At 31.7% G+C, this 17,779-nt stretch overlaps 1 protein-coding gene across 2 annotated transcripts in view; it reads right to left on the bottom strand.

Annotated features, from left to right (window-relative positions):
• Nucleotides 1-528: 528 nt before the first annotated feature.
• LOC139517328 (QRFP-like peptide receptor) overlaps nucleotides 529-17,779 on the bottom strand; it is an 89,814-nt gene continuing 72,563 nt past the window's right edge. For both annotated transcript variants that reach the window (XM_071308262.1, XM_071308261.1), the window contains 2 exons: nucleotides 11,121-11,511; nucleotides 529-1,418 (listed from right to left, as the gene is read on the bottom strand). In XM_071308262.1, coding sequence (XP_071164363.1) covers nucleotides 693-1,418; nucleotides 11,121-11,511 — 1,117 coding nt within the window. In that variant the 3' untranslated portion in view covers nucleotides 529-692. The remainder of the gene's footprint in view (nucleotides 1,419-11,120; nucleotides 11,512-17,779) is intronic.

Below are 17,779 nucleotides of genomic sequence, written 5' to 3'. Positions count from 1 at the left end.
CATTGATAATGTTAAGTTTATGTGATTCTTGTAGTTTCAAGTTTCAACATACTGTAAGTTCAATCATGATAAGTAAAGCAGTCGAGATATTTCAGGTCCGGTGTGTTATATTGTTCAAAATGAATTTGCAGCTTAGTTGTAAAAGTGAATTTGAAATGGTGAAGTGAATAATGATGTTGTTACTTCATGTATGTGAAGCCTTAACAGACCAAAATGTCATCATATTGCTAATGTTCATAAGACTTTTCTTATATCTCTATAAGTTTGAACATTAGGACGAGTCTCAGAGTAAAGTAAGCACGCGCAGTGAGAATGAAGATACAGATACATGTAAATAGTGATTTTTTAATGAATGTAATCCCTGCGACTTAAACTAATGAGTACCGTCACTAGAAATACTGTTACAGTTTTCAAATAATTTTTTTTCATCTTGAATAATATTATCAAAGACTAGCCAAAATGTGTTAATATACTGATTTTAAAAAGGCGTATATAACCAAGTCTCATCCCTGCTTTAATAAATAATACTTTATGATTGAATACAACAATCTTTACATAAAATAAATAATAAGGATGTTCCTGTTAAATTATTAATTTGATATGTTTTAACTCTAAATAATCTGTCTTCAGTCCAGAATATTCTATCACAGATTAATTCCAGGGACCAATTATACCTTATGAAATGGATTTAATCATGAAAATGAATCAACAGAGTCTTTACCATGATACGAACATCCATTTGTGGTAATTGGTGATTTCCTAGAGCCTTTTTGTAACATGGTAGGATTGTCATCTGTCGAGAATGTATTAATTCCGGACAAAGAATCGGAATCTGGAATGTCGATATGATTAGGTTTGAACCTGACATGACATTGTTTAGGATTTGCTACAATATTTTCATCACCGTTACATTGTAATGACAGGCATGTTTCTTTTGAATTTCCTGTTCCGTTTTTAGTCAATCGACTGTTCGATCGACAGCTTGAATTTCCATCACTGCTACTACTCCGTGAAGGTGTAGCTTTAACTTGAAGTTTGTAACGAGGAAATTTGGAATCGGATCGCAACGGTTCTGCTTCGGGATCCGTAAATGATGACGCATGAGTAGTGATAGCTGTTGAACGTCTTTGGGACATGCTTCCTCTATAAAACAGTCGCTGTCTGCAATAGTAGTTGCAGAATACTTTTCCAAGAGTTCGCCGGAAACTTTTTCTAAACTTTTCACTCATAGCCGTGTAAATGAATGGATTTACACAACTGTTGATGAATCCGAACAGATGCGTCATCAGCATTGTAAAAAGAAACTGCTCCTCTCGTAAGAAACTTGATTCTTGAAGCTGACTTATGATGCTAACAAAATATTGTGGCGACCAAGCTACGATAAATGCTACTGCCACTACAATAACCATTCTTGCTACCTGTAATCAAAATCAAACTTTGAATAAATGAAAATCATACTTCGAATAAATAAAAATAATATTCTGAAAAAGTAAAAGTCATGTTTTGAATAAATAAATAAAAAAAAAAAAAAACACTTATAATAAGTTTAATCAAATTTTCGAAAACAAAAGAAGACTATAAAAAGTACACTCCTACGATTATAACAGTCGTAGAAAGGTCCTTTTTTTTTCTTTTTTTTCCCCTAAATTTCACTATAAGATGCCACACAATACACACTCATAACGGCAGATATTAAAGGAAATTTAGTAGAAATACATCGAAAGATAGAGGCCAATAAGGCATAACTATCTCACGAAATAACTAACTTTCTTAAAATTGTTTTTAATACTTCTATGTGTTAAAACGTCCAAAATCAGAAATACATTGAATAATTTTACATTGATCAGGCTTCTATGTCTATCATTTATGTAGCTTAGTTAAACACTCTGCGACAAATATCCCTACTTAAACGTCCACCTCAATAGAACTTGACTCATACGATCGAGAAAATTGTTATCGTAAATACATAACTTGTAGATATATAGAAAAGTGAATAGCGTTGACAGCGAAGAATAACAATTCAATCAAGGCGATGTTTACTCACGAGCCGAATAAAATACAATTGTTTCTTATTATTGTCGCTGAAACAATTAATTTGGTTGTACTTCACGAAATGCTTATATTGAAATATTGCTTTCTTTTATAAATAATTCCAAAGTTCTAAAAAATAACGCACTTGCATGGTATGGTTATATTTATGAATATAAGCTATAATACGGAAAAAATATTTGTAAGTTTTTGATTCAGCTTCCCCAAAACGTTGATTTTTGTTTATGTGCATTTTTCACAGTAAGCACGGATAGTCCTGTATGATTTTAGGAAACGATAAATATATCCTATATTTTTTTTTATAAAGACCTAGATTTATTTCTTTTGTTCCCCTAAAATTATAAGAGGGTAACAGTAAAGAGTATTTTTATCTTCGGTGCTTCAAAACATTTTCAAAATACACAAAACATTGTAATAATAAACAAATACACTGATCTCCTGTTTGCGGCATTATTTTACAAAGATAAATTTGTTTTTATCAATTTTGATTATTCTAACCTATGGGTGATCTTCTGTAAAAGTTAAGTTTTCTTTTTAGCATATCTTTTTCAATCAAAAATATATTTGAAATGTTCCATTTTGTCAAATAGCAATGTTTAGTATTATTTGTTGCTTAAGGCAAGCAATGTTTGTTACTTTGTAGGTTAACTTTGTTATATTAATGAACCTGAAGTGTGATCTAGTTATAAGACAATACACATATTGCCACATCTCTTAAACCTACAAATCAAGCATTGTTATAAGGTGATTCTGATTTATTAAAGGCGCAAGGATGACTGTGTTAACCCTTTCAGAAATGTTCAAATCACTTCCGGTTTTGATGAGAGTTCATATTGGTAATCTGTTTTAGTTAAACGTGTTTCTTATTTATATTCTAAGTTTGTCTCGCTTGTAATGATCTGCCTATTTAAATTGTTGATGCATTCTTTGAGTTTATATGTAAAAGTACTATTATAAACCTTCTACACGGCCGACACTCGGCTAACCGAGAGATTGGTCGGTTAATCTATATTGAGTATGCGGCTATATCGACAGTGGGTCTGTTAATCGGGTTGGCTAAAGTCTGTTAATCAGGTATTATCGAGAAAATCATTGAAAACTCGGAATGTTTCATTGTATAACCTTTTAAATATATGTTTATCATAAAAAATATTTATGTCTGACAAAACTATTCAATGTAGTGAATCCAGTGGTGTACTTATTATTTTTCTAGCTTCTATGTACGATCTATAAAATGAAAAGGCAAATTACTCATCAGTGAATTTATACACATTTTACACACACAAAATGTACACAAAATGACACTTGGGTTGAATTTACTTGCATGCAATATTTTGAACATCGAAAAAAGACAGGGATTATGAGTGTTAACCAAATTGATATCATTTTGTGAAAAATCTACACGAAAATCTGTATTTTGGTGACATAAATCAATCTTTATTAAAAACCTGGTCTGTTAATGGGTCGGATGTATAAAACCCGGTCTGTTAATTGGTCTGTTAAGAGTTGTGAATGACAATAAAAGTATAATTTTATTACTTTATGGTGTGTTCATTTGGTAGGCTCAAGACGAGCGGCTACAATATACGGAAACAACACTTGAGCAATGGAACATAAAATATATACGGAAACAAAACATGAGCAATGGAATATAAAATATACGGAACAAAACACATGAACAATAACAATGTAGGCAATGGATATTGAAAATTGATAAAAATGGTTTCAAAAAGTGTTAAATTAAAGTAAAATTGATTTTATCCGAGAATGGTCGCATATATCATGTGGATTCTGTTTAATTGTCATGAATGACACCAATTTGTCATCTACATTGGTAACCAGTATATAAATTAGAGATTAACGTCGTAATGTAACTAAACATCAGTATATTGGGATGCCTAAATATAAAGAATAGAGAAAGAATAATGGGTAAGATAAATAAAATGTAGAGAAAAGTAACATAAACATTTAAAGAATACAGAAATAAACAACACCCCCCAATCCGTACCATCATGGTATACACGAGAATCTGGATGGAGATACAGAATATAAAATAAAAGATAAGGACAGTAGAGAGTGATGCATTGCTAAAAAAGAGAAGAAAACAAATTGTTTAAGAATAAAGACATGAAACAGTAACGGATTGCGATGTACTCATATTGGTGACAAATGCTTGACGTTTACGTTTCTGTGTGTATTACATTATAACGTTGTGTCGTTTGTTTTCTCTTATTTTTGAGTGTAAATTCACATTGCGATAAGACGTGTCACGGTACTTGTCTATCCCAAATTCATGTATTTGGTTTTGATGTTATATATATATGTTATATGTGTTATTCTCGTGGGATTTTGTCTATATGTGTTACATTTTAGTGTTATGTCGTTGTTCTCCTCTTATATTTAATGCGTTTCCCTCGGTTTTAGTTTGTTATCCCGATTTTGTTTTTTGTCCATGGATTTATGAGTTTTGAACAGCGGTATACTACTGTTGCCTTTATTTACATGTGGACACCTGCAGTTCTCCTCTGCACATATGTAGAAAAGGAACTAAACTGAATAAAATGAATTAAATTTTAATACAACCAAATGTAGCTGTATGCGCTCCTTTTCATTTACTTCTTTAGAATGATTTGTAAACAACAGATGATTAAGTAATACAAGAAAAAAAAACCAATTGAATGATACTGAGGAATTAGGATTAAGGTGGTACCGAACACTTTCACTAAAATCAATGTGGTTCGTTTAATTTGGATAAAATTTTGACAAAGTATTTAATTTGAACCTTTAACAGAAATATCAAAATTTCAAAAAATTTTAACCAACCGTTTTGTCAGAAAAATTAACTGGTTATATAGCAGTTTGACAAACACCAATGTTGATCTTCGAGAAGCTTATTATTCCCTTTACAACACAACGTAATTAAAACGTATCACTGACTTTACAGAGTTATCTCCCTGTAGTGTTGGGTACCACCAAAACGTCCAGTGACAACTGTCATGTGCATATGAGAACGACAACACGTTATATATGTACCCTGTGTTGTATTAGCAAGACACGTTCAATCGGATTTAAGAACATGCTACTTTGAGCAGACACAAAAATTAAGGCTGATTGAAATTGTTAATAATAAATTCATGCATATTCCAGCGACCAACCCAGATCACGCTATATTGAAATGACACACTCTTGAATAAAAGGCAAAGAAAGTCAAAATAAAAATGCTTTTACTGGAAGGATTGTGTTGCATCGTATTATTATTTTTTGTCGAGCCTTCGACTTTAGTCAAAAAAGCGAGACTAAGCGATCATACATTCCGTCGTCGTCGGTGTCGTCGTCGTCGGCGGCGTCCACAAATATTCACTCTGTGGTTAAAGTTTTTGAAATTTTAATAACTTTCTTGAACTATACTGGATTTCTAACAACCTTGGGCAGAAGCTTGTTTATGATCATATTAAGATAGTATCCAGAAGTAAATTTTGTAAAAATAAAATTCCATTTTTTCCATATTTTACTTATAAATCATGGACTTAGTTTGTTCTGCGGGGAAACATTACATTCACTCTGTGGTTAAAGTTTTTAAAGTTTTTAAAAATAACTCTCTTAAACTATCCTTAGTTTGTACCAAACATGGACAGAAGGTTGTTTATGATCATAAGATAGTATCGAGAAGTAAATTTTGTAATTAAATAAATCCATTTTTTTCCGTATTTTACTTTTGAATGGACTTAGTTTTTCTGCGGGGAAACATTACATTCACTCTATGGTTAAAGTTTTTAAAATTTAATAACTTTCTTAAACTATCCTGGGTTTGTATTAAACTTGGACAGAAGCCTATTTATGATCATAAGATAGTATCCAGAAGTAAATATTGTAAAAAGATAACTTAGATTTTCTTCCAGTTAACATAAGTCATACAGTCTGCAGTTTAAGTTCTCAAAACATTTATTAGATTCATTCACTATCCTAAATTTTTACCAAACTTGGACAGAAGCTTCTTACAATCATAAGATAGTATCAAGAGGAATATTTTTACTGATTTTTTCCTCATTTTTGTTGAGCCTGCAATTTACAGCAAAAGTAGGCGAGACACTGGGTTCCGCGGAACCCTTACAATATGTTTTTTACTCATCTCATTCTTAACATTTTCAATGGGAAAATATAAAGGTAGCACAACTATTTGTGTGGCTAAATAACTCTTAACTGACACAATTTCAATTGTCCAACCCATTAACAGACTTTATTCACATAATTTTCACTAAAACGTGGTATTACTCACGTTATATTACAATTATGAAATATTTACTAATGTCAATTTATATTTAAGAACCAAAGTAGTATTTTGTGTCTTTTAAATGATATCTAAAATTGTTTGTTTCGCCTTTTATTAAAAAATTGCTATGCGTGAAATCATAAATACTACATACTTGCGCGACGCCTTTTACTTTTACTGAAAACTGCGCAGACTATGAAATGTTTTTAAAGGTGGAAAATGTTCTTTGATAGATCTCATTTTGTCAGACACTTTTCTTTTTTTGATTTAATTCTTATAATATGCCAAAAATCTGTATATTTGATAGAGTTTAACATTAAATTGTGCAGTTTACTCTTAACAGACGTATAGCCAACCCGATTAACAGACCCATTTCCGATATAGCCGCATACTCAATAGAGATTAACCGACCAATCTCTCGGTTAGCCGAGTGTCGGCCGTGTTCTAACAAAAACAAAAAAAACATTGAATTTTTTAAAGAACAGTGAACACGGCCGACACTCGGCTAACCGAGAGATTGGTCGGTTAATCTATATTGAGTATGCGGCTATATCGGCAGTGGGTCTGTTAATCGGGTTGGCTAAAGTCTGTTAATCAGGTGTTATCGAGAAAATCATTGAAAACTCAGAATGTTTCATTGTATAACCTTTTAAATATATGTTTATCATAAAAAATATTTATGTCTGACAAAACTATTCAATGTACTGAATCCAGTGGTGTAATTATTATTTTTCTAGCTTCTATGTACGATCTATAAAATGAAAAGGCAAATTACTCATCAGTAAATTTATACACATTTTACACACACAAAATGTACACAAAATGACACTTGGGTTGAATTTACTTGCATGCACTATTTTGAACATCGAAAAAAGATAGGCATTATGAGTGTTAACCAAATTGATATCATTTTGTGAAAAATCTACACGAAAATCTGTATTTTGGTGACATAAATCAATCTTTATTAAAAACCTGGTCTGTTAATGGGTCGGATGTATAAAACCCGGTCTGTTAATTAGTCTGTTAAGAGTTATGAATGACAATAAAAGTATAATTTTATTACTTAATGGTGTGTTCATTTGGTAGGCTCAAGACGAGCGGCTAAAATATACGGAAACAACACTTGAGCAATGGAACAAAAAATATATACGGAAACAAAACATGAGCAATGGAATATAAAATATACGGAACAAAACACATGAACAATAACAATGTAGGCAATGGATATTGAAAATTGATAAAAATGGTTTCAAAAAGTGTTAAATTAAAGTAAAATTGATTTTATCCGAGAATGGTCGCATACATCATGTGGATTCTGTTTAATTGTCATGAATAACACCAATTTGTCATCTACATTGGTAACCAGTATATAAATCAGAGATTAACGTCGTAATGTAACTAAACATCATTTTGCGCCTGTCTCAAGTCAGGAGCCTCTGGCCTTTGTTAGTCTTGTATTATTTTAATTTTAGTTTCTTGTGTACAATTTGGAAATTAGTATGGCGTTCATTATCACTGGACTAGTATATATTTGTTTAGGGGTCAGCTGAAGGACGCCTCCGGGTGCGGGAATTTCTCGCTACATTGAAGACCTGTTGGTGACCCTCTGCTGTTGTTTTTTTTATTTGGGCGGGTTGTTGTCTCTTTGACACATTCCCCATTTCCATTCTCAATTTTATCAGTATATTAGGATGCCTAAATATAAAGAATAGAGAAAGAATAATGGGTAAGATAAATAAAATGTAGAGAAAAGTAACATATCCATTTAAAGAATACAGAAATAAACAACACCCCCCAATCCGTAACCTCATGGTATACACGAGAATCTGGATGGAGATACAGAATACAAAATAAAAGATAAGGACAGTAGAGAGTGATGCATTGCTAAAAAAAAGAAGAAAACAAATTAATTAAGAATAAAGACATGAAACCCCCCTGGGTGTTGAAACAGTAACGGATTGCGATGTACTCATATTGGTGACAAATACTTGACGCTTACATGTGGACACCTGCACTTCTCCTCTGCACATATGTACAAAAGGAACTAAACGGAATAAAACGAATTAAATTTTAATACAACCAAATGTAGCTGCATTCGCTCCTTTCCATTTACTTCTTTAGAATGATTTGTAAACAACAGATGATTAAGTAATACAAGAAAAAAAAACAATTGGATGATGCTGAGGAATTAGGATTAAGGTGGTACCGAACACTTTCACTAAAATCAACGTGGTTCGTTTAATTTGGATAAAATTTTGACAAAGTATTTAATTTGAACCTTTAACAGAAATATAAAAATTTCAAAACATTTGAACCAACTGTTTTGTCAGTAAAATTAACTGGTTATATAGCAGTTTGACAAACACCAATTTTGATCTTCGAAAAGCTTATTATTCCCTTTACAACACAACGTAATTAAAACGTATCACTGACTTTACAGAGTTATCTCCCTGTAGTGTTGGGTACCACCTAAACGTCCAGTGACAAATGTCATGTGCATATGAAAACGACAACACGTTATATATGTACCCTGTGTTGTATTAGAAAGACACGTTCAATTGGATTTGAGAACATGTTACTTTGAGCAGACACAAAAATTAAGGCTGATTGAAATCGTTAATAATAAATTCATGCATATTCCAGCGACCAACCCAGATCACGCTATATTGAAGTGATACACTCTTGAGTAAAATGCAAAGAAAGTCAAAATAAAAATGCTTTTACTGGAAGGATAGTGTTGCATCGTATTATTATTTTTTGTCGAGCCTTCGACTTTAGTCGAAAAAGCGAGACTAAACATTCCGTCGTCGTCGGTGTCGTCGTCGTCGGCGGCGTCCACAAATATTCACTCTGTGGTTAAAGTTTTTGAAATTTTAATAACTTTCTTGAACTATACTGGATTTCTAACAACCTTGGACAGAAGCTTGTTTATGATCATATTAAGATAGTATCCAGAAGTAAATTTTGTAAAAATAAAATTCCATTTTTTCCGTATTTTACTTATACTGAATCATGGACTTAGTTTGTTCTGCGGGGAAACATTACCTTCACTCTGTGGTTAAAGTTTTTAAAGTTTTAATAACTTTCTCAAACTATCCTTAGTTTGTACCAAACATGGACAGAAGTTTGTTTATGATCATAAGATAGTATCGAGAAGTAAATTTTGTAATTAAGTAAATCCATTTTTTTCCGTATTTTACTTTTGAATGGACTTAGTTTTTCTGCGGGGAAACATTACATTCACTCTGTGGTTAAAGTTTTTAAAAATTTAATAACTTTCTTAAACTATCCTGGGTTTGTACCAAACTTGGACAGAGGCTTATTTATGATCATAAGATAGTATCCAGAAGTAAATATTGTAAAAAGATAACTCCATTTATTCTGTATTTTACTTTTAAATGGACTTAGATTTTCTTCCAGTTAACATTACATACAGTCTGCAGTTAAAGTTTTCAAAACATTTATTAGATTCATTCACTATCCTAAATTTTTAATAAACTTGGACAGAAGCTTCTTACAATCACAAGATAGTATCAAGAGGAATATTTTTATTGATTTTTTTTCCTCATTTTTGTTGAGCCTGCGATTTACAACAAAAGTAGGCGAGACACTGGGTTCCGCGGAACCCTTACAATATTTTTTTTTACTCAAGAACATCTCATTTTTAACATTTTCAATGGGAAAATATAAAGGTAGCACAACTATTTTCGTGGCTAAATAACTCTTAACTGACACAATTTCAATTGTTTAACCCATTAACAGACTTTATTCACATAATTTTCACTAAAACGTGGTATTACTCACGTTATATTACAATTATGAAATATTTACTAATGTCAATTTATATTTAAGAACCAAAGTAGTATTTTGTGTCTTTTAAATGATATCTAAAATTTTTTGTTTCACCTTTTATTAAAAAATTGCTATGCGTATAATCATAAATACTACATACTTGCGCGACGCCTTTTACTTTTACTGAAAAGTGCGCAGACTATGAAATGTTTTTAAAGGTGGAAAATGTTCTTGGATAGATATCATTTTGTCAGACACTTTTCTTTTCTTGATTTAATTCTTATAATATGCCAAAAATCTGTATATTTGATCGAGTTTAACATTAAATTGTGCGTTTTACTCTTAACAGACGTATAGCCAACCCGATTAACAGACCCACTGCCGATATAGCCGCATACTCAATATAGATTAACCGACCAATCTCTCGGTTAGCCGAGTGTCGGCCGTGGTGAAGGAAGTGAATTGCAGACTTGAGCAATCAATTAATTCATTTAATGACCATCTTATAACAGTCTCAAATGTCTGAGTGGACGTGTTTTTATAACCTGACAACTCTAACTATACGCTTTAAGGATGCAGTTAAACATGTTTACATTATATATCAAGGAATAAATTGTTCGAACGAGGAAAGAACTTTTCGTTCTTAAAATATTTAATTCCACATATTGGTCTGTCGTTTATAACGTCATGATTGTACAATTTGAACACATTAAGGTGGTACCCAACAATTTCACTAAAATTAATTTTGTCAAAGTATTTACTTTTACACTTTAACAAAAATATAAAAATTTTAAAAAATTTGAACCAACCATTTTGTCAGAAAAATTACACTGGTTATATAGCAATTTGACAAACACCAATTTTGATCATTGAGAAGCTTAATATTCCTTTTACAATACAACGTAATTTAAAAAAAAACGTTAAGCCGACTTTACAGAGTTATCTCCCTGTAGTGTTAGGTACCACCTTAATACAAAGTAAACAGTACACGTTTTTAATAATATCTCACCTTGCGTTTATTTACTTCGTTTCTCCGTTTAGAATCACGTCTTCGAAGATGGGTATTCTCAATCACAATTGGTCGAAGCAAGCACATGGCTATTTTTGTACAAGTTCCAATTATTATCATCATGGGTAAGAAATACATAATGACGAATAAAAGAATAAAGAACACTCTCCTAAATGTTCCCGTGTTGCCGTCTAATTCATCAAACCTATCTGAGCAAATCTGGCGTGAAATCATACCATAATCACTAGAAATTGTAAATACATAATTTTTACAATAAAGATAAGGTGATGCCACACATATTGGAATGACCCATGTAACTGCAATAATTTTCTTTGTTCTTGACTTGCTGTTAACCTTCATGGCGGATAATGGGTGCACAATAGCATAATATCTGGAAAATAAAAAACATATGCCTACATTTGTACTATCACTTTATAACTTTTATATTTATATAAACGAAAATATTTGCCAGATGTGTTTTAAAATAACTATACTTATTCCAAATGATTTTAAAATATGCTGTTATATCACTATAACAAGGTTGTTATGACAAAACATAAAGCTAGCAACTTGGTGGTGATAGGTCTTGACAAATGGTATATAAATTCAGCGCTTATGGTCTAGACAAGTTAATCAATTAACTCAGCAAAAAATGTTGAATAGATTTTGCGGTGCTGGGTTTAGACAAGAAGTGGATAAATTCTGCGGTAATGGGTCTAGACAAATGGTGAACAAGTTTTATGGTGATCATAAATATTCAAAACTAAGAGCCAGGTTTAAGGCACCTACACGAATGCTGGGTGAGACAAGTTGTTTTAGTTTTCCAACCTTTACGTTTTACTAAATCAGTTCAAGATAGAAGATAAAATGCTTTGAAATGGACCAAAATCCGTGTTTAAGGGAGTATTTTAGTAAATATCAAACTGGACTAAGCAAAGTTATAAACACCAATGAAATATAAACTAAATAAATGTACAAGTAATACGTGTTGCCATAATAACCACAACTTTACACATAACAAGGGAATGAAATTATATAAATCTATGCATGTTAATGAAATATCCATGGACAATTGATAAAAAAATAAAGATTATAAACGATGAGTTTTAACGAATAAGAACGTCGATGCGTGTTTGTCATTTGTGTTATATTTGCTTTGGAATAGATGAATTTGTTACTATATGCTATTGTTTTTCTATTACACGGTAATATTTGTATGATTTCTCTTCCCATAGATTAGTATCATTACTGTTGATATTTGTCTGAAGATATTTGATCCTATCGTCTATTGGAAATCAAGTCTGTCAGAACAATTATTTTTCGTCTGTTCCCACATGATATAATACCCTTTTGTAATAAATGTTACTTGAAGTATTTCAACACGTAATGGAATATACAAAATTTCGTGTACGCAATCAAAAAATGATGAACGTTGAAGTTTAATCATTATATTTATGAAACGAAATCAGTTTCTCAACAATAAATGAAAAAATTTTCTTTTCATCCGACATTTCAAGTCGTACTTTACGTGGATTTTAGGCCGTCTCATCGACAGCTGATGTTTTGTCATTATCTACCGAATTATTCATTCAAGGGTTTGTATTTACATGAACAACACGATGAATGATAGATGTGGAGCAGGATTTGCTTACCCTTCAAGAGCATCTGATATTATTCCCAGTTTTGGGGTGGGATTCGTGTTGCTCCGTCTTTAATTAGTTTCTATATTGTGTCTTGTGTGCTATAATAATTGTCTGTCTGTTGGTTCTTTTTTGTTTATGGCGTTGTCAGTTTATTTTCGACTTACTCTTTTAGAGTTAGTAGTATGTAATGCCGTTGTTGAATAAATATAAATGAATGTATCCTTATAATGTTGGTTAGCCGCCATGTTGACGTTTAACCAACTTTTTTTACAATTATAACTGTACTAAACTTGTGAAAATTGCTAAAGTCAAATATCTAAAAATTCTGAAAAATACAGACAGTATTACTATAGATTTTCTAGGTTTAAACCGAAAAAGCATGTACAGAAATACTACGATTCCAAGGGAACAAAGCGCCTTAATTGATTTTTTATCGAAGAAAACTGAGGCTGACGACCTGCGAAAATAAATGAACAATTTTAGGTTTCACGATACCATTTAATATGGCTTTATGTAAAAGCATGCTTCACATGTGAAATGATCTCTGGCATACTAAGGCTTATGTCTGAGACTATCTGTGAAACACGGATATCTCAATTAAAGAATCGATTCAAAACGATAAAACATCCTATATTTGAATTATTACAAGACAAATATGGAATGCTTGACAATAAGTATAGATTATAACATGGCCTTTTCCATATTGGCCCTGGTATCATCCCGAGACTCCCATATCGGCCTCGAGGCTTTAGCCGAGGGCCGATATGGGTCGAGGGATGATACCAGGGCCAATATGGAAAAGACATGTTATAATTTATTTATCATATACTTAGACTAAATAACATATGATTTTTACTGTATGATAATAGCATTAAATTAACGTAAATTCCATATTTTTTTGAATTGGTGCTTAGCGGGCTGATATGAAAAGTTTATCACATGCTTCGATTGTTATCACATGCCTTTCCGTAACGTTATCACATGGCATTCCGGTGATACTCGGCAAATTCCGGAAAATACACCTCAATGCTACGTTTTCAGTGAAAAACAGTACGAAACAGAAACTGAAATAGTGTATAAAACAATTATTTAGATACTGAAAAGTATATTGTGTAAAATAATAACAACAAAAAAATTAAAATTAAAAAAACAAACAAACAAATTATTAAATAAATGCATTCTTTATAAGTTTTAAACATAATTTAGAAAGTAACTTTGAAAAGGTTTACTTTTCCAAACAGTGTTCACTATGTATATTGTTTTTTTAGGGGTTTGTCGAGTCGTCCATATTTAAAATGTTTTCTCCTCTGTTGAGGCTTATGGTAGAAAGATTTGATATCGAATGTACTTAATTTGGGTCCGACGTCCGTGAACTTTTCAATCTTTGAACTTCTATTTGGGAACCACGTAAAAGGATCAATATATGATCTGTTATTTTCCTCCATTGTTGAAGCATATGATAAAAAGATCATAACATGTCATTTTTCATATCGCATGTATTATCAGCCCCCGGTCAATATCAGCCCTCGAGCCATGCGGCTCTTGGGCTGATATTGAACCTAGGGCTGATAATACATGCGATATGAAAAATGCCATGTAATAATCTGATATTATCACATATCTAAGTTCTGCAGAATAGAGACACAAAGTTCAATTATACCAATTTAATGAAACATAACAGGTAAAATTTTAAATTTTGTATCACAAGAGTGTCGTCAAGGACGCAATGACGTGACGTCATTTGGAATCATGGCACAATATCAATATCGTTTTTTTGCCCCGGGCAATTTTGAGGTTATTGCATATGCAAAACCCAACGTATTCGTAACAAATATGTGATAATATCAGATTATTACATGACAATTCATATCGCATGTATTATCAGCCCTAGGTTCAATATCAGCCCAAGAGCCGCACGGCTCAAGGGCTGATATTGACCGAGGGCTGATAATACATGCGATATGAAAAATGACATGTTATGATCTTTTTATCATATGCTTCAACAGTAGAGAAAAATAACATATTGATCCTTTTATGTGGTTCCCGAAGTTTAAAGAGTAAAAAAGTTCACGGCCGTCGGGCCCAAAATTTGATACATTCAATATGAAATCTTTCTATCATATGCCTCAACAGAGAGAGAGAGAGAAAACAATCATTTTAATATGGACGAATCGGCAAAAAATAATTCAACAATATACCTTACGATCATTGTATGGAAAAGTCAACTTTAAGGAAACTTTCTAAATCATGTTTAAGGATGTACTTAGGTGAGGTTTTGGAATTTGTGTCAAATTTTGGAACTCCTTGGTGTTTTTCCATACAATACAATGTAAAATATTTTGCCCCATAACACCCATATATGTTTTTTATATAAGACTTAATAGCTCATGAAAGGTCCTTTACCAAAATTTTAAAAGATTCTTAATTTTCTTTCTTTTGTTTTGAGACCTAATAATACCAATGCAAAGATAAGGTAAAAGTCTGAGTCAGCCTTTTCCTGCCATATTTTAAATCTCAAATATCTCAGAAAGGAGGTCCATGACCTATCAATATTTTTAGCTTATTTTTATCCTCAATTGATGCTCTACCAGCTTATAGTCTCAATTTTAACTTCTTAATTTATTAATTTTCACCTAACCTCACCTAAGTACATCCTTAAGAAAAACTTAAAAAATGCATTTATTAAATAATTTGTTTGTTTTTTGTTTTTGTTTTTTTTTATTATTTTAAACAATATACTTTTCAGTATTCAAATATTTGTTTTGTACACTACTTTGTAATGTTTTTCACTGAAAACGTAGCATTGAGGTGTATTTTCCGGAATTGGCCGAGTATGTCATAAATATGCCATGTGATAACGTTACGGAAAGGCATGTGATAACAATCGAAGCATGTGATAAACTTTTCATATCAGCCCGCTAAGCACCAATTCAAAAATATGGAATTTACGTCAATTTAATGCTATTATCATACGGTAAAATTTATATGTTATTTAGTCTAAGTATATGATAAATTAGTTTTATGATATGGTATGCTGTCATGCAGTTGAATACAGTTGATTTAACCTAAAAGTTCGTTCGATCGGTTGATTGTTCCAATATAAATATTTCTAAGCATGGTCTAGAAGTAGCGCTTGCCTCACGTGCGAAAGGTCGTGTAGATAATCCCCAACCAGGCCAAAGTCGTTTCCATTGAGCACGAGAAATTTAGGAGTATGACTAAAGACTGATCAGCTCATAGTCAGAAAAATGAGTCGAGATAAGGTGATAAGTTTTGAAGTTCCTGCGAACTATTTGCGTCTGAACTAGCAAAAACAATCCGACTATGCGTAACAGACTATACTATACATAGCTGGGTTCATATTCATATTGCATTAACATTTTCTCGCAATTATTATGCACTTTTCTTTTGCCACTGAACATTTAATAGAAATATAAAATACTAGTAGGTAGGTTTTGCAGCAAATTTACTTGGATAAAGGTCGAAAATTTAGATTTGCATTAAGTAAGGTAGTGTTTTGAAAAAAAGATAGACGTTTCAAGTTTAGTTTTCAGTGGCAAATATCGCATGTACATTCACGACGAAAACAAATGAAGAGGATGTCTTATTATGGCATAGCAATATAATATTTCCCACAGAAAGTAACCAAAAGTTAGCGTACAATAAATTATAATATTGCACTAGTGCAATAAATCTTTAAAATTCATGACGTCATCAACGACATAATCTTACTTTCAATATTATATTGCTATACAATAAAAGGGTTATAGCATGAATATTGGCAGCATTATGATACAAGCAAACTCGTGCAATATAAAATTCTACTCAGGACAATATTCCCCAATATTCATGCCCTTACCCTATATTCCTGAACATGAATTTCATTTTTAAATAGGATACATATTTATTTTGTAGACACAACCATTCGAATTGTTATAGATGCTTGTTTCAGTCTTGTTTAAGAAATTATATATATTCACATGACACACGTTTGAATATAAACGTTACACTAGGATTAATCAAATTTATATAGAAATATTACCTAAATTCAATTATAGATTAAATCAGTTTAGAACTGCTATCAATCACCAGTACTGCCAACTTGACAGAATTTAGAGTACAACGGTTTAGGATTATTTTTATTACTGAAATGTAACTTTCATTCCATTTAATTTCCATTTCGTTTATATTAGTTTTCTGCATTTGTTTGGTTTGTTGTTCAGAATAATAGAATTTCAATGCCATAATTATAGAACAACATGAAAACCTATGCATGTTATCCGATATTAACCGTTTCACGGGGTATAGTTTCGACAACTAAAGTCTGATTTAGTGTAATTTTATTATATGTAATTTAATATATCTATAGCCTTCTCTTTACTACTGTAAATAAAATACGGAAACTGATACAAAATGCATTTATTTATTAATTTTAATCCATCATAGTCTCGAATGCCGTTCAAAGACGTTTAAAAAACAGGTTTGTTCGATAGCGTTTGTGGAGGGTTTTTGGAGAATTCTAGTATCGCCATCCACCACAAAAAATATGAAAAAAAAAATCGGAAATGAAAGTCAAACAGAAGGTCCAAATGGGAAACACTTTAACATGCATCAGTCTTAGAGAACATCATTTGGTTATTACTTTTTATTGGCTTTGAACTAGTTTTCAGAATCTGCAAGCGTTATTATTTCGGTGCGTTGTGTCTGTCAATTAGAAGATGAACTAGACTATTTGATCCTTTAAAACAATGGAAACATCTACATGCATTAATTGCTTTCAGTTATGTCATATTGCATGATGAAAACTACCACAGAAAAAGGAAGAATTCAAACTAAGCTATAATAATGTATTTTAATAGACGCAAATTAATTTGAAATAAACTATAATTCAAATAAAATAAAGTACTAGAGTGTTAGATCCTTTAAACACTTGCTTAGATCACTAAATTTCTTGTTTGCCATATTTCCTGATCAAAACTACTACAACTTAGACTAATGCATACCAAGCTACACATT

The sequence above is a fragment of the Mytilus edulis genome, chromosome 3 (genome assembly GCF_963676685.1).
Source record: "Mytilus edulis chromosome 3, xbMytEdul2.2, whole genome shotgun sequence".
Taxonomy (NCBI): domain Eukaryota; kingdom Metazoa; phylum Mollusca; class Bivalvia; order Mytilida; family Mytilidae; genus Mytilus; species Mytilus edulis.
Note: the sequence above shows the minus strand (reverse complement) of the source record. Positions and strands in the feature narration are given on the sequence as shown.